The sequence below is a fragment of the Asparagus officinalis genome, chromosome 7 (genome assembly GCF_001876935.1).
Source record: "Asparagus officinalis chromosome 7, Aspof.V1, whole genome shotgun sequence".
NCBI classification, from domain to species: domain Eukaryota; kingdom Viridiplantae; phylum Streptophyta; class Magnoliopsida; order Asparagales; family Asparagaceae; genus Asparagus; species Asparagus officinalis.
The window spans coordinates 50,423,143-50,441,682 of record NC_033800.1 but is presented as its reverse complement, the minus strand read 5'-3'; the positions used below and the strand labels follow the sequence as shown (position 1 = coordinate 50,441,682).

Below are 18,540 nucleotides of genomic sequence, written 5' to 3'. Positions count from 1 at the left end.
TGGCTTGTAAATTGATTTTCTTCTTCTTCTTATTTGCTTTTGTTCTCCTCTCACTTCCATCATCATTGGCATCCTGAAATGCAAAAAGTGATCTAAACACTGTGACTAATTGTCAAAAAGCTACCATGAACTCTGGGGGGGTTTGCACAATAAACTACAATAAACTTTTTTTCTATTAGAAAGATAGAACTTTTTTCAGTAAATTACCATGTCTGAAGGTAGTTAAGGTTAGGCTGAGCTGTCAAGCGCTTCACGCCCAATATGTTTGAGACAATCTCGCCATTATGTACTGTGTATATCTTTTAATTACCATCTCCTCTTCTATTATCAAGGGTACTTTGGTCCTTTTATCAAAGCCATTAATGCCATACACAACAATTTCCAATAGTTCACGGTATCTTTCTGCAGTTTGGAAAAGTCATGTCTATAAACAAAGTTATGGTAGTTTTGTGCAGAAACTTCTAAAGATCATGGTAGTTTGGGGAAGTTTACTCTTAACAAAATCCCTTCACAATGTTTCTGGAACAAATTACAAAAGCATAGTGATCTAAACATTGTGCATAATTATTATCGTGTTTTAAAAATCTAATCCAAGTACCGCCTTTAAAAGGTAATACTCTGTGCTATTATTCTCAGACAGCGAAAAAACTAGATGATATAATTGATTTAATTGAGGATAAAGAGAGAACAAAGAGTAGCATGAAAATATGTGCAAACAGATAGGCTCTTTTTGACATTACTGCAAATGGGTGTCGTAAATTTCAGCCCTTAAAGAATCAAAATGGAGAAGATACCATATGGCTAAATGAAGGAAGTAATAGAACTGTGTATTTTTATCATCCACCTTAGCTACTAAATAACAACATTTTAACCAACAGGACAATTTTCAATTCAACCCTAAGTGTGCATAACTTGAACGATACTTGGTCCAATCTTCCTTTGCTCGAAAATAAAACTAATTTGAAACTATTATGAAATGAATTCCAGCAGTTTAAAAAAGAAATGAGATAACAAACCTCAAGGCTTGCAGGAGGACAGCCTTCAGATTGGCCTTCTCGCTGGATCGACTTCTTGAACTTGTTCACATACTTGGCATTTCTATAGAACTCCCTTTGCTTCTCTGCAACCATAAAGCACTTATAATGTTACCAACAAGCTAAGTCTACTATATTCTTAAGTTTATAAAGCAGCAGATCCTTCCGAAATGCAAATTTAGATTCTCCTATGCATGCAAGTTGCAAAGGACTCATGGAAAAAGCAGCGGCACAGAACAAGAATACCCTAACCCATCCGCCTACAAAAGGCTTTTGGTTTCAGGAAGTTGTTAGGAATTCGAGTTATTTTTAGGTTATAAAAAAATTGGTATTGTGACTGATGAGAGAGAGTTTGAACCTTTTTGCATTTGAAGCCTCGCTGTTTCTGGTTAAGAACTTTTTTCTGGTCACAAGTGGGGTCCAACCATGATTGTGAATGAATAATGAGAGGATGAGCGGAGAGAGGACGGAGGAAGAGGAAGAAGAAAATTGATAGAGGAACTGCTCTTTGAAAAAGCATAGAACATCCTAATACAAATATATAAGGTCAGGTACTCTTGAGTTATCTTCTAATTGTGCTCTATATCACGAATTATTGATAATTGCTACATCTGACTTAAGTCCCCAGACACAAACCAGATGTCTAAAACATCTCCAGACGTTTGTATCGTCCGTCGCTCTGTCCGTAGCAACCAATATGATGTGCTTCCGACAGATTTACACATCTTTTACAGCTTGCCTCAATTCAAGAGCACTCTAAAAGTATTACCTTCATGTGTATTTCATGAAATTGGGAGTGATTACATAATCAAGGCCATGGCTCATCCCCTACAGGCTTCTACAGCCAGCCAAAATGGAATCTGCCCAGTCCATACTCTCCTGTTATGGAGTTTCAGTGGACTAGCAAGATAAAGATCATAATTATATGTTGATTAGCAAGACAAATAAGAAATCAGATTTCATTTAAATGGGTGGACAATGTCAAATAAGCACTGACGATTGAAACTTGAACAGAAACATAGGCTTAACTCACCTAAAATAAATATGAAAAAGAAACATAAAAATGAAACAGAGAAAACTTACTGATGATCGAGGGATTGTAGCCGGTTGCCCTAGATTTTGCGTTGGCGAAGGATTCAAGAGAGAGGGCTTTACCGCCCAATCTCTTCTCATTGTTTTTCTTCTTCTTATTATTATTATTCATCGTCATCGTCTTCGTTAGATCTCGTCTGCTGCTGCTCCCGCCGTTTGCCTCGGTTTCCAAAAATAACGGGTATTTTGTGGGAAAATTATATCCAGACCCCTGTATTTTAAAGACAACTCCTACAATTTTCTACAATTTCCTGCATGAATCAGGGTAAAAGAAATAGGTAAATTTAAAGGAAAAACAAAGGAAAAAAGAAAAAAAATGGGTGAGTACCTCAACTTTGGAGAGCTTTCCTTCGTCTAAAACTTTGATCAGGACGAACAAGCAGGGGTTTCAAAGAGAACCAACATTTTCTACGATTTTTGAACTCAATAATCAAAAACACAAAAATAAAAGAAAAAACAAGGGAAAAAATAAGAGAGAGAGAGAGAGAGAGAGAGAGAGAGAGAGAGAGAGGAGCCGCCAAAAGAACGGGAAGAAGGAAGGGTTTTAGGGTTTTGAAGGGCAGAGGGAGAAGAAGGCCTTGGATTTGGGCTTGGAGCGATGGGCCTCAATAAGACTGTTGGTTTGTTGATTGGAGTATATCAACCGTTGGATCGGGTTATGGACTTATTTTTGCGTTAATTTCACGAAACCCCCTTTGAGCTTCAGAGATTTTGCCCCTAACCTCATGAACATTATTAATCTCACTAAGGCCCCTGAACTTTGGGGTATCTCACGTTACTCATTCTTTTACAATTATCATCCTTTTGAATCTGGATGATCGAGATCAGCTCCTCTATGTGCTTGAATTAGCTAGATATTTATTTTGAAAATGCTAACTTGACTATAAAGGACTGTGTACTACTCTCATATTTGGTGAGATGCGAAAATGTAGGGTGAATTTATTAGTATTCGCTGTAATTTATAAGAGAGGATCCATATTTTTGTGTCTTTCTAGTGCTACTACGATAGTAGTATAACCATGGTAGTCAGTATTCACATTGTTACAAATTTGGGTATGAGTCATGTACTAAGTAAAGAATGGATTTGGTTAAAAACACGAAGTTATTATGTCAGCCAATTATCTTCATAGTGCACACGTAGGGGTGGTATGCTAATCCAAAATAAGTTCACAGCCCAAAATAAACTACCAAAGTATCAATTTTGTGAAGTTTTATCTGATGCAAAATAAAAAAAACTTATAATCATAGGTAAGACAAATTTAAAGATGTTATAAAGAAGTATAAATAGATTGGGACAATTGCTTAGTGTCAGGGAGTTTGAACATGCCCAACCTGAAGTTAATTGGCGTAAAGTAAAATAGAGGCTATGAACTAAATTTAACAAAAAGTTTAAATTACCAATTATTGACTTCAACTCTTAATTAAACTCGTCATTCTTTCTTATCATTTATGACATATAGAAAAAAACAAATTAAGCAACTAAAGCAGTTAATAAACCAAATTAAATAGTAATATTCATATATACAAAACTATGATATAGTAGGATAGATTAGCTTGATTCCATTATCTCAGTCAGTATGGATCTGGTCAAGATATTTGGTTTAGAACAGAACAACATAAACAGAAGGACACAATTAAGGTATATGACAAAACAACCAAATATAACCAGCTACATGAAATTTAAAGAATCGTGACTCCTTAATGTCGGCCATCCTCAGGATCAATTTACACACACATTACTACACTTCTGTTTTGGATACGGGGGAAACATTAACAAGGCCCGAGGATCTGCAGGCCGAAGCCTGAGTTTGATACCGACCCCAAGAAAGCCCCAGGTGTTAGTTCCACCTTCCATTCCCACGCTCACGGTTAGGCAAACAAGATCGAATCAAAGGGACTTGGGAGCGTTGGCAGTATTAACACTTCGTCCCCACGCGACCTGCTCTACCCACGGCGGGTACACATCATTACACATATATACACCATTACACTGATATACATGCAAACCCATATTTACATTTTCAGTAACAAGACAGACTCCAATCCTGAACCAAACTAGCTCAACCTGCATATGCTAGGATCTGGCTAGACTGCGAAGCAACTGGTTTAACTGAAGTTATTTGAACTCGCAAGACTTCATGAACTGCTTCTCTGTTAAGTACACATAAAACCTCTTCCCCTTTGCTCACTGCAAGATCGCCAAGAGCAACCCTCCGAATTCTGTGCTCGTCAGGTAGTCGAAAGCCATAGAACCACCTCCCTAGCTTAAACCAATTCACGCAAACTTGTCGCTTGAAAACTTGGTGTTTGCTTAGGGCTTCCATCGTATTATGGGGCTACATTATCGAATATTTTGCAATAACCATGTTAATATTAATAATGTCTACAAGGATTTCTATAGCTTTCATTTACATTACTTGGGGAATTATGTTTTTGTAGCTGCAGACGTTTCATTAAACTCTTACTAATTAGATGCCTGCTGTTCTAAGAAAAGTATAAATGACACTGACATCAATGCTAGGAATGATTTGTTTCGGCTTTTTGGAGTATCTTACACACTAGTTAAAGCAAAAATTAGCATTGCCATACAATTAAGATGCATATTAGTATTATGATTAAAGAATCATGTGATACACATTAGAAAAGGGCATCATCATGTGCAACCTATTATTATGTTAAGCAAGCTCCTACACACTATAAAGGAAATTCCAAAGTTTAAGAAAAGAATTAGGCTGCAAAAGGTTTCTGCAGAGATCAAAAGAACGAAGGTACATGAATGATTGGATCCGCTTCACTTCTCTTGTGAACTAGAAAGAAAATTGCTCCAAACTGTACAACAATCTATAATGTTACAAATGGCTGCAATAATAAGAGATCCGTTCTGTTTAAACTATTACAGGTTTACAAATCTACCGACTTAATGATTTCTCAAGAGCTACTAATGCAAAATGCATCCACATTCAAGATACGTGTGAAGAATTACTTACTGAAATTCCAAGGAAGTATACGCAATACAAATTTGTGTGTGTAAGCCTGTATCCAATGGAAGCAAGCTTAACAAAAATTTATAACCTCCAATTTTCTTATGAAGAAAAGTACCCAGATGGCAACACAAATTCATGAGTATGTAGAAGTGTATATGTGTTTTATGGTAAATCTTAAATTTGATCATTACACTAAGATTTGCAATATTATTTGCAGTTATTCAATATCTATAGGTTTCTATTTTTGATAATTTAGTATAGAGTATATTATCTTTATGGTAAATATTTGAAAATGTATCAAGTGACAATTTTTAGCTATAAATGATATCAAATCATAATAAGTATTAGTTACTTAATTATACTACAAATACATTTAAACTGATTATTTCTAGTAATATTTGTATAAACCACTTGTATTAATATTAAAATCAATAACTATATATAGCAACTAAAATTTGATTAGTTATGAATATTATACAATTTGTTTTGTCGATTGATATATATATAAGAATATAATTTTAGTATACTTGTATTGATATTTAATATTTTAATAATTTGTATATAATTAACAATTTTATTTTTAATATTATGAAAATATAATCCCTTATTTAAAATAACAAAACAAAATAGGGGAAATAGTCAACTCTATAATACCATATTCATTAGCTAAGGTCATCGATGTTAAAAGTCCTAATATTTTTTGCACGTGCATAATATAACTAAAATGTTATAAAATACTTGAATATTTCAAAACTTGAATAACTCCAAATCATCCAAGTTTTGATATTAAATGTATACCTATCTTGTTATACATGTATATTTCATTTGTATACATTATACTATAATTATTAGAGAGATTAATATATTTACTATAAATTAATGTTATTCTGTTCTGAGTTTTACTATATTTTGATATTAAATGAATTATATTTAAGTATTTATAAATTAATAGTAAATTATATGTATACCTATTTAGTTATATTTTAAGATTAACTATATTTTAAAACTATTGATTACAAATAAATGTATAGTAAATATTTTTCTAAATCCACATTTTACTATATTAGTTAAATTATTGATTACACTATACTATATTAAAATTATTTACTATATTTTGATATTAAATGAATTAGTTATATTTGTATAGGAAATTGTTTGATTTTATGTCATTAATAGTATACTTGTATACCTAGTATAATAGATATGGATAATTCCAGACTTTAAATTCTGTTCTAATTTTATATGTGAAATTAGAGATATCAAATTGTTTGTACATTTATTTTAACTAAAATAATTATGATAATATTATAGTTAAGTTTTTAATATTTATAATAATATTAAAAATCTTGTTTTAATATATTCACTTATTTTATTCTCTGATTAAAGTAATTTCAAAATTACATCCCATAAGATCTAAATTATAAAATATCTCTTATTATTTGATAATATTGTATATTGTTTATAAAATACTTGAATATTTCAAAACTTGAATAACTCCAAATCATCCATGTTTTGATATTAAATGTATAGCTATCTTGTTATACATGTATATTTTATTTGTATACACTATACTATAATTATTAGAGAGATTAATATATTTACTATAAATTAATTTTATTCTGTTCTGAGTTTTACTATATTTTTATATTAAATTAATTATAGTTGAGTATTTCTAAATTTATAGTAAATTATATGTATACCTATTTAGTTATATTTTAAGATTAACTATATTTTAAAATTATTGATTACAAATAAAGGTATAGTAAATATATTTCTAAATCCACATTTTAATATATTAGTTAAATTATTGATTACACTATACTATATTAAAATTATTTACTATATTTTGATATTAAATGAATTAGTGATATTTGTATAGGAAATTGTTTGATTTTATGTCATTAATAGTATACTTGTATACCTAGTATAATAGATATGGATAATTCCAGGCTTTAAATTATGTTCTAATTTTATATGTGAAATTAGAGATATCAAATTGTCTGGACGTTTATTTTAACTAATTTAATTATGCTAATATTGTAGTTAAGTTTTTAATATTTATAATAATATTAAAAATCTTGTTTTAATATTTTCACTTATTTTATTCTCTGATTAAAGTAATTTCAAAATTACATCCCATAAGATCTAAATTATAAAATATCTCTTATTATTTGATAATTTTGTATAGAGTATATTATAAATTTGTGTGTGTAAGCTTGTATCCAATGGAAGCAAGCTTAATAAAATTTTTTAACCTCCAATGTTCTTATGAAGAAAAGTACCCAGATGGCCACTAATTCATGAGGACGTAGAAGTGTATATGTGTTTTATGGTAAATCATAAATTTGATCATTACACTAGAATTTGTGATATTATTTGCAGTTATTCAATATCTTTAGGCTTCTATTTTTGATAATTTAGTGTAGAGTATATTATCTTTATGGTAAATATTTGAAAGTGTATCATGTGACAATTTTTAGATATAAATGATATCAAATCATATTAAGTATTAGATACTTAATTATACTACAAATAAATTTGAACTGTTTATTTCTAATAACATTTGTATAAACCACTTGTATTAATATTAAAACCAATAACTATATAGAGCAACTAAAATTTGAATTAGTTATAAATAATATACAATTTATTTTGTCGATTGATATATATAAGAATATAATTTTTGTATACTTGTATTGATATATTAATATTTTAATAATTTGTATAAAATTAACAATTTTATTTTTAATATATGAAAATATAATCTCTTATTTAAAATAACAAAAGGGAATAAGGGAAATAGTCAACTCTATAACACCATATTCATTAGCTAAGGTCATCGATGTTAAAAGTCCTAATATTTTTTGCACGTGCATAATATAACTAAAATTTTAAAAATACTTGAATATTTCAAAACTTGAATAACTGAAAATCATCCAAGTTTTGATATTAAATGTATACCTGTCTTGTTATACATGTATATTTCATTTTTATACACTATATTGTAATTATTAGAGAGATTGATATATTTACTATAAATTAATGTTATTTTGTTCTGAGTTTTACTATAAATTTAGGGGCTGTTTGGTTGGTTTTTTTAACTCGGTGGAAAAGTTTTACACCGCCTTCACATCAGATTTTTCATGGCCACGTAGGATATAAGCTTTTCGTTGGTTTTTTTCCATCTTTGGTTCGCTAGGGTTGAAGAAGGGAAACTCGGTAAAAATCACCGCTACTTCAGATTTTTTTCTCTCCCCCAATTCATTCCTCAACCTCGTGAAATCGACGAAAACTGCAGTTACGTCGGCTTTTTGCCATATAAACAAAAGTTTTCCCTTTTTTTTCCATGCGAACCAAATACAAGAAAAATAAATACATTGGTTTTCCACCATTTTTTTGCGCGAACCAAAGCGAAACAATCTATTTCTTGGAAATGTTTGGAAAATTCAAAACTTGTGTTTTTGTACATGGAAATACATTTCCCTATATCTAGGAAACGAACCAAACAGCCCCTTATAGTAAATTATATGTATACCTATCTTTGTTATATTTTAAGATTAACTATATTTTGAAATTATTGATTACGAATAAATGTATAGTAAATATATTTCTAAATCCACATTTTACTATATTAGTTAAATTATTGATTACACTATACTATATTAAAATTATTTACTATATTTTGATATTAAATGAATTAGTTATATTTGTATAGGAAATTGTTTGATTTTATGTCATTAATAGTATACTTGTACACCTAGTATAATAGATTTGGATAATTCCAGACTTTAAATTTATGAAAAAATAACTTACTGAATCCTTCCCTCAAAATTTTTTAATAACTTATCTCCAAAAAATCATCTAACCTAAGCTATTACTATTATAAATGTGTATTGCCATGTTAAAACATTTATTCTAAAAATATATTTTATATCCACTAGCTAATTGTAATCCTAAGCATTTTCAGTTATACATGGTATCTTGCCTCTTGCCATACTAGCTTGGTCAAATCATCCATATAATTACTATACGTATCACCATAATCATAGAAATAACTAAAGGGATGAGAAATTCTAGCATAATTTGAAGATCACATGCAGATTGAATTGATAGCTAGCCTTCATGCGGATGCTTTTTCCGTTAACGCAAACTCTCACACTTATTTAAACCACTCTACTCTCACTCAAACGCCCTCAAACACATCTCCATGGCTCAAATCCTCTTCTTCCTCCTCCTCCTCCTCGCTCTCACAACATCAGGCCTCCGCATCGAGTTCATCGACCGCTTCTCACCGCACTCTCCCTTCAATGAGACAGCCAAACCAGGCAGTCTTACAGAAAAACTCATCCGACAATCTCAAGCGCGCATGTCTCGTATCAAAGAGATCACCTCCACTCAAGTCAACAAAACTACCATCCACCCTCCTTTTTTTGAGGACCAAAGCCTTTACCTTGCAGTCGTTGGCATCGGCACAGGACAAGACGACCGAATGTACTATCTCGAAATGGACACCGGCAGTGGCGTCACCTGGATACAATGTAAACCTTGCAATCCGTGCTTTCCCGAGCAGATTGGGACTTTTAATCCTCCTGATTCTCCGACGTACCGGAAAATGGCCTGTGATGATCCACTTTGTGTACATCCATATGCGTGTATAACTGGCGTTTGTAAGTATGTTATTACGTATGCCGATCAGTCGTGGGTTGAAGGTGATCTATCGAGAGAGACGTTCTACTTCCACAATTCGAGTGGGGAGTTTGAGACATTCCAGGGCTTGGCATATGGTAAGTAACTAGCTGTTAACCGACCGTGTCGATGTATGTGACTAACGTGTATTTCGTAAAACCACTTAAAATGCACAGTAGGTTTCCTATCAGAACCATCACTATAGGAGTGGGGCGATTTACACCATTGATTCAATAGCTACAATTTCGAAACTAACCCTGTAACCGCCAACGGATGATATATATTATCCAATTCTATAGGGTGTTCTAATATAATCCTTACTCCAAAATGGCCTCATTTCGGGCCAATTAAACCCTGATTGGGAAAAATGCGCTAGAATAGGTCCAGTTCTCCTTAGGCTAAAATATAACCTTTGAACTGGTTTTATGTTGTACCAACCCCTCTTGGTTTAAACTTCAGTCCTATTTGCATTATTATAACTAAACAGCCACATGTTGGTCGTGGTAATATTACAATAGTTGACAAGTATCTATTTAAAATCTCACAGGTTGCACACACCGGTACCAAGGACTGGAAGAATACACTGGCGTGCCCTCCGGCATCCTCGGCCTAGATTCAAGCCCACATTCTTTAGTCAATCAGCTGATTGATGACACCCACGGTAGATTCTCCTATTGCCTCTTCCCTCCACAAGTTGAGAAAGTCAAATCCTTAGCCTTCGGCGATGACATTGTCATGAACGGTGATGTTCAAACGACTCCGATACTGCACAGTGATGGTTTCTACTATCTCAAACTCAACGATATCAGCATCGATGGCCAACCCATGAATTTCCCACCGGGGACTTTTGACCGTCAAGCTGATGGGACTGGAGGATGCATCATCGACTCAGGGGCTGCGATGAGTTATTTAGCCGGAGGCCCTTATGATGTTGTGAGGAATAAGCTCCAAAGCATTTTTACGCTTCTAGGTCTTGTCCCGGTTAGTTCCCTTTACCCTTATGTATTTTCATCTCGGTAAATATTAGTTTTCTTAATTATGGATAAATTTAACATAACCCTTCTAAAGTTTGGCCCATTTTGAGATAACCTCCCTCCCTTAAGCGTTTACAGTTTTTTGAACATAATCATATCATACTCCCTTTAAAAGTACGAGTTTGAGAAAATATTTTAGTAGAAAAAAATATCTTTAAAATTCAAATACTAATCCATTAAGTAAGAGAAAATTAATAAATTGATGAATTCTTATTGGATATAATATTATGAAGATAAGGATATAGTTTAAATTGAAATGTAAACCTGAATAAAATTATTAAATGCCAAATTTACAAATGTATACAAGATGAATGACGTATATGTAAAAACAAGCAAATTAGTGAGACAAATAATGTCCGCCCCAGAGGTCGAACGTCGGAACAGCGCAGACCTACAAATGTACATAATGTGGACGGGGTATTTGCAAAATCCACCAAATAAATTAAAGAGACAAAATCATTTTGAAAATTATAAAAAAAGAAAATTAAAACAAACGACTGCGATATGAGGACACAACGTGTCAATCTCTCACTAACTAAAATTCAAGTAATTCACAATATTGCATAAATAGTTTTAAAGTTTAATTATACTATTAATTATTATTTAAATAGAACTCTATTTACAATTGTTATCCTCTCATATGCAACATCACATACCAATGTTTATAAGCCAAGAAACTACAACAATTTCTGTAGCACTTTCATCCCCTTCTACATGTATATGCCTTTGTTATTTTCTTCTTATTAGATTAGATTAGATTATTTTAAAGAAATTAATTATATTGGATATTTAATTTTTTCCATATAAAAAATATCAATAATTTTCACAGCACTTTCATCTATTTTTTTTCTTATTATATTAGATTATATTATTTTAAAGCAATTAATTATATTATATGTTTGATCTTTTTTAATCAGAAATTATAATAATTTTCATAGCACTTTCATCTCCTTCAACAGGTGTGTGTCTTTGTTATTTTATTCTTAGTAGATTAGATTAGATTGTTTAAAAATTATAAATTATGAAATTACAACAATTTTCACATCATTTTCATTAATTTTCTTCTTATTAGATTAGATTAGATTAGATTAGATTATAGCAATTACTTATATTGTATGTTTGATTTTTTTTCAAATCACAGAGTTTAATTATACTATTATTATTTAAATAAATACTATTTGTATAAAAATCAAAGAGAATCTCACACATATCTTGAATCTCAATGTCAATTATAATATTTACACATGAGTGTTGGTTAAAACAAATTTCATGTATGGGCTAAACTTATATAATCCTACTTTAACCGGATTAGATAATTTAATTTTTTTAACACCCATACTCTTCCACAAAACCAAACGAGAGTATCAATGTTATAGCTATATATATCCACAGGACCACAGATACCTTGAAAATGAACAAAGAAAACCACACAAACAAAAACCATATTAATTACCCACACGCACCCACTATTTTCATAACCACCATTCTCCATCTCCATCTATTATAAATCCACATACCAAATTAAGTTGATGGAGATTCTCCTAACCAGCTACACCATTGATCAACCCTCATTTTTTCTTTGTACTTAAATTGTATAACATTCATTGTGATGAGGACTCACATGGGTCCTTTGCCTGCCTTGAACGTCCAACAAAAAAAAAATGTACTAAGCCTTATAGTTAGTTAATAATGAGATCCTATTTATAAACAAACTAAGTAAAAATTAATAATTCTTAAGAATGTACTACATTCACCTATCTTCCACTGCAAACTTGTTAGTTGTTTATTCCTACGCCCAAAGGATTTTAAAAATCAATCATCTATTTTATAAAATTTTTAAAAATATTTAAATAAAATTTATGGCAAATGTAAACATGTTTATAGATTTTAACTCAAAATGAATCTGACGTATTTTATAGTAAGAAAATAAAAAAATACGACGTGCATTGCACGTGCACAAGAACTAGTTATGGAAAGAATTACGACCTCTGTGAAATCTAGGGGTTATCTCAAAATGCAACAAATCTTCTACGTGGTAGTTGGCTTATCTCAAATTTACCCTTTATTTATCTTCACACCGTTCATAAGTACTTGTTTGCCGTTTTACTCTAAAATCTGATTATTTATTAAATTCACAGCAGCTAGATTAATCATATTTTCAAAGTACCAGATATGCATTTTAACCAAAGAGTGAGAATATATTTTCTATATTCCCTACTAGTAAAATCGGCCGCATACTAATCAAAATGTTAGGAGATATGTATGATATATATATAGTAGAAAATAATAGGCATGAGTTAATTAGCAGCTCATTAAAAAAAATAAGCTACGTATCATAGATGAACATAACCTAATAGTCACATCAAAAGATACGGTGCACGTTATGAGTCTAACTCTTGTTAGCCCTCCTTATTGCTAATAGGTTGCCACTTCATACCCATCAAACCTGATATATTTGAGTAGTATATATACATATTTCTAAAAAGAAGATATTGTCTTGATTATTTGCCCTCCTCATTGCTAATAGGATGATACAGCGTCTGATGACCTTGACCTCTGCTACCATATGCGAGAGCAGCCGGGTCTTGATTATTTGCCTTCCTTGACTTTCAACCTACAAGATGCGGATCTTCTTGTCAGGCCAGAGCAGCTGTACGTGACGAATGACCAGGCCCGGGTGTTTTGCCTCGGGATTTTTCGGGACGACAGGACTGACATCGGAGCGCACCAGCAGTTCAATACAAGGTTCACTTACGATCTTATTAACTGGCAGTTGTCGTTTGTTCCTGAGGATTGTGGCGCGTGAGTGAATTATGTACGTTGTCGAGTTCTTGTAAGTGGTAGAATTGTTGCCGTTTTGTGAGGCATATCAATCCTTTTGAAAAAATTGAATAAAATGGGAAGATTTTTGTTCTAAGCTAGCCTGCGCGTGTGATATACGTGCCTGCGTCCATTGTGAAAGCAAAAAGGAATGAGAAAGTAGAAGAACGGATGGTGATAATGAAAATTCTTACAGGTATGGTTAATGCAATCTTTTGGCGACTCACAAGCAAGTGATCAATCATAAGTAACTTGCGCATAATACGTAAATTTTTTTGGAGTACGAAATTTACGATGACAGCTACTCATATACCTTGTGACCAATCAAATGGTCATTACCGCAAACAAATTAATCCTTCATGCAAGAATTCATAATAACTAAGGCCACTAAAAACACAAATTAAGTAGTAAAATTAAAAAATCCTATTGCTTTGAACCGACTACTTTAAGGGGATGTTTGTTTGACAAAAAAAAAAATGAGAAAACCTGCCATCTCACATTTCAAGAAATCCCCCCTGCCACGTAGGATTTTGGTTTCAACCGATTTTCAAATCACATGTTTGTTTCGTTTTATGATTTAAAGAAATGAGGTTGCCACGTAGGATGTCACGTTAGATTTTTAAGAAATGTGTTTTCACACCAAAAATCTCTGGAAAAACTTAGAAATGTAACTTCTATGAATTTTTAATTACTAAAAACACTGTTGAAACATTCAATGTGATAAAAACAGATTATTTAAATGCTAAAAACATTGTTATCATTGCGGCTGATTTCCCTTTCTATTTTTTTGTTCAAACAAACACAAGAAATGGAAAACTAAAAGCATTGTTACTATTGCGGCTTTTTTTATTTTTTGTGTGATTTGGAGGTGAAATGGGGTGATTTCTTTGTGAAAAAAAGAAATGTAGAAAATATCATAAAAGCTATTGAAATCATTTAAAAACTGAGTTTTCTATTTCTGATTTTTTCGGGAAAACAACCAAACAGACCGTAAAGCTAAACTGTAATAATCGATATTCCATCTATAGTAGTAGACAGTGGGTAGGAAATGTGAAACCGTGTGGGGTCCACCTTCACGTGTAGTGATAGGCCAGCATTCTCTTCCGTGTGAAGAGATAAAAGGGGATAGCTTTTTGGTTTTGTTCAGCGGACAAACTCAAGGCCCACCCGGTACATAACTCCCTATAAATAGTCCCCTAGTTCCCCCCCTAGGTTTTCGTGCAAGTGGAAGGGTTCTTTTGGCGGCAGCAAAAGAAAATTGCAGGGAGCAGCAAGGACGTGTGCGAAGGCCAGGGAAAAAGCGGCGTGCAAACCGAAGGCTTGGAGGCGCGTGCAAGGTACGGAAGCAGGGGCTTGGGGAAAAGCAGCGGCTGAGTTCTCTTTTGGAGCAATACAGTGCGGAGGCAGAGGAGGCTTTAAGAGAAAAAGTCTTTTGTACGGCTTTTGAGAGGTTTTCTTTTGGGTATCCCTTTTGTTAGAGATTTGAGAGTTAATTGAGGGTTTAAATTGTGAGAGTTGTAAACCCTAGTTGTATTCTCTCCCTCTAATAGTAGATCTCCCCCTTCCTTGCCCCGTGGACGTAGGCAGTTTGCCGAACCACGTAAAAATTGGTTGTTTGAGTTTGTGACCATTGTAATAGTTTTAGGATCCCTCGACAAGTCAGTCCTAGAACTGATGAGAGGAAGAGCCGATATCTCACTTGGTTGAGATATCCGCTTCAGATTCTTGTCTCCTTGGTGAGACAGGAATTCTTATTATCGATCTTTCTCTTTATTGTGCACCAGAAACTCTGCCGAAATTTCCGCTGCGCACAACAAGTGGTATCAGAGCCCAGATTCCAGATCTAGGGTTTGGAGGAGTAGATCAATTTGGAGGCCCGTTTAGGACTTCGTTGGTGATAAAGGTGGGATCTTTCGGTAAAGACTCTATCTTTCAGCTTTGGATCTATTCTTTGTTCGTTGATGCGTAAGATGTCGGGGAAAGAAGGTGCTTCGGGAGTCGAGGGTGGTTCTTCTGGCGTGAAGACTATTCAGAGTTTGAATATCCACTCTATGAAGATAGATGTGGAGAAATTTAATGGCACAAACAATTTTGGATTATGGAGATGCGAGGTTTTGGATGCGCTGAACGCGCAGAATTTGGAGGATACATTGGAGTTAGATGGCAAGCCAGATGAGATTGAAGAGAAGGTTTGGAAAAAGATGAATCGAACGGTGTGTGGTGTGATTAGGTCTTGTTTGACTCAAGATCTAAAATATGATGTGATGAATGAGACTTCTGCGAAGAAGATTTGGGAGATTCTCGAAAGCAAGTATTTGACCAAGAGTGTGGAAAATCGCTTGCATTTGAAGAGGAGACTTTATCGTTTCCAGTTGAAGAAGGGAACCTCCATTAGAGATCACATGAACCACTACACAAAGCTTCTTGCGGATTTGGCGAATGTGGATGTCAAGATTGAAGATGAGGACAAGGCGTTGCTGTTGTTGAGTTCCTTGCCCGACGAGGAATATGAGACCTTCGTTCTTACTCTGATTAATGGGAAGGCATCACTTTCGTATAGTGAGGTCACCGCTGCACTTGTGAATTATCAGCTTCGAAAGAAGGATAAGGAGGCTTCGGTTGAGCCGGTAGCGGAGGCGTTGGTCGCAAGAGGGAAGGGTCCAAACCGAAAGAATTGGAAGTCACAGTCTAGAATTGGAAAAGATCAGTGTGCTTGGTGCAAGGAGACTGGTCATTGGAAGAAAGACTGCCCAAAGCTCGACGAATGGATGAAGAATAAGCAGAAGGGAAAAGGGAAGCAACCATCATCAGAAGCAAACATCGTATCGGATGGTAATAATTCTGACTCTTCTATTTATTCGCTTTCTATCAGTCCTACAGATAGCTATTCGGAGGAATCTGAATGGATGTTGGATAGTGGTGCGACCTATCATGTGTGCCCTAGAAGGGAATGGTTCTCCAGTTTTGAGAAGCTGGTGGATAGTGGTGTGGTGTACATGGCTGATAACCGTGCATGCCAGATCCTTGGGATAGGAAGAATTCGCATAAAGATGTTTGACGGGACTGTTAGAGAGTTAAACGATGTGAGATATGTTCCTTCTTTGAGGAAGAACTTGATCTCGATTGGAGCTTTGGTTGGAGAGGGTCTGAAGGTTCGTGTTGAGGACATGGTTCTCGAGATTGCGAGAGACTCTCGTATTTTGATGAAGGGCGTCAGGAGAAATAACCTGTATTACTTGACTGGAGGTATAGTGGCAGGTGGAGAGCTGACGACTTCTGTTGATTCGACTAGACTGCGGCATTTGGGGCTTGGCCATTCCAGTATTGATTCCTCGCATAGATTGAAAGAGGGTGCAAAGACCTGCAGTTTGAAGTCCAGTGAACATGTTGATGTGAGCAAGAAGACCGAGGTGAAGTGTGGCACCTCTATTCACCGTGCTAAGGGTCGTTCTGGAGGAGTTCACGTGGATGTTTGGGGGCCTTCCAAGGGGACATCATTGGGAGGTAATAGGCGTTTGGTTTCCTTTGTTGGTGGCTGTTCTAGGCGTGTTTGGGTTGCAACCAAATCCCCTTTGGAGAAAGTCCTAGTAGTTTCCAACAGATTGAAGAAGTGTGTAATAGACAGAAAGGTGAAGGTACTCCATTCTGGTGGGAGGTACAAGATGGACCTATTTCTGTATTAGAGCCGAGCTCACGGTATTTCGAGACACTTCGTTGGAAAGGAAATCTTGGAACAGCTAGATAGGGTGACAAATTTGGAGAACCGTACCTTGCTGGAGGAGGAACGGTGTTGGTGGTCGAGCAATGGTCTGCAGAAGAGTTTCTGGACAGAGGCTTCGACATATTTGGGTCATCCTATTAAAGAGTTGTCAACTGCTGTGATTGGAGGTAAAACTCCATTGGAAGATAGGTCTGGTAGTGTCACTTTGGTTGAAGCTTCGATGAGGAAGCCAATTGACTCTCAGCAGGTGGAGAGTTTTGGACAGACCTTAGAGGTATCGCAGCGGGTGGAGAGTGATGCTACTCCACATTGGGTAAAGATTACTCCAGATCATACTGCATTATTTGGGATTCTAGCTGAGGTGACACGCCATTGGAGGTGCTATCAGTCGTAGACTTGATCGTGATGTTAGAGAAGGATTGCGAACTCTTCTAGTGGATTGAGGTATTTGGAGGCCATTTGGGTGAACTACGTTCGGCTTGATTCCTTGGGCAAGAGGATACGTAGGCAATCTTTATGATGCAGCCGGGTTGGATTATTTGATGGGGGTGAGATCGATTTGGTGAGTAGATACCGACGTGGTTTGGATTTTGATGGGGGTGAGATCGATTTGGTGAGTTGATACTGACATTTGGAGAGTGTTTGCATTCTTTTTTGGGTTCTCGACTTGTTATGGATTGAGTCTGTTGTCGTGAATTGTTTCACGGTGTACTGGACACAACAAGTGAGACATTTGTTTTGGTTGGTGTCGGCTCAGTTTTGGGAAAACTTCGCCGAGGTGGAGAATTGTGAATGAATGCATGTGGGGTCCACCCACCCATGTGAAGAGATGGAGGGCTGGGACAAACCGCGTGGGAAGCTATTGCCCAGCGGGTTTAGGAGTGCTTTGTGAAGAGATTGCCACAAACCGGTCCATCTTGGTTTGTTCAACAGGGTCCACCCGATTAACCACTAGGCTATAAATAGGAATAGGCTTTACCTAGGGTTTTTTGGGGGCAGTGCGGGAGAACAAAAGCAGGAGGCTGTGATTGTTTTCGGCGTGTGAAGGCAGGGTCGGAGGCGTGCAGTTGAGGTTTCTTTTGGCGGCTGTAGAGACGCAAAGGCAGAGAAGAAAAACAGCTGCAGCAGATAAAATCCTAGGGTTTTGTGAAGAGAGAAAAAGTATTTGG

General features: G+C 34.8%; 2 protein-coding genes across 2 annotated transcripts in view; one reads left to right on the top strand and one right to left on the bottom strand.

Moving 5' to 3' along the window:
• LOC109849781 (rRNA-processing protein FYV7) overlaps positions 1 to 2,664 on the bottom strand; it is a 3,074-nt gene extending 410 nt beyond the window's left edge. The window contains 3 exon segments of the mRNA XM_020419656.1: positions 1 to 73; positions 1,017 to 1,120; positions 2,118 to 2,664. The exon segment at positions 1 to 73 is cut by the window's left edge and continues 5 nt beyond it. Coding sequence (XP_020275245.1) covers positions 1 to 73; positions 1,017 to 1,120; positions 2,118 to 2,244 — 304 coding nt within the window. The 5' untranslated portion in view covers positions 2,245 to 2,664.
• On the top strand, positions 9,318 to 13,636 carry LOC109847123 (aspartic proteinase nepenthesin-2-like). Its single transcript, XM_020416369.1, has 3 exons — positions 9,318 to 9,894; positions 10,344 to 10,777; positions 13,358 to 13,636. Exons 1-3 carry the CDS (start codon positions 9,318 to 9,320, stop codon positions 13,634 to 13,636), a joined length of 1,290 nt encoding a protein of 429 aa, XP_020271958.1.

Bases quoted from the DNA above. Each gene is read 5' to 3' on its own strand.
- LOC109847123 (XM_020416369.1), top strand. From the start codon at position 9,318: ATGGCTCAAATCCTCTTCTTCCTCCTCCTCCTCCTCGCTCTCACAACA. The intron at 9,895-10,343 runs GTAAGTAACTAG...AAAATCTCACAG, and splicing joins ATTCCAGGGCTTGGCATATG to GTTGCACACACCGGTACCAA. The intron at 10,778-13,357 runs GTTAGTTCCCTT...CATTGCTAATAG, and splicing joins CGCTTCTAGGTCTTGTCCCG to GATGATACAGCGTCTGATGA.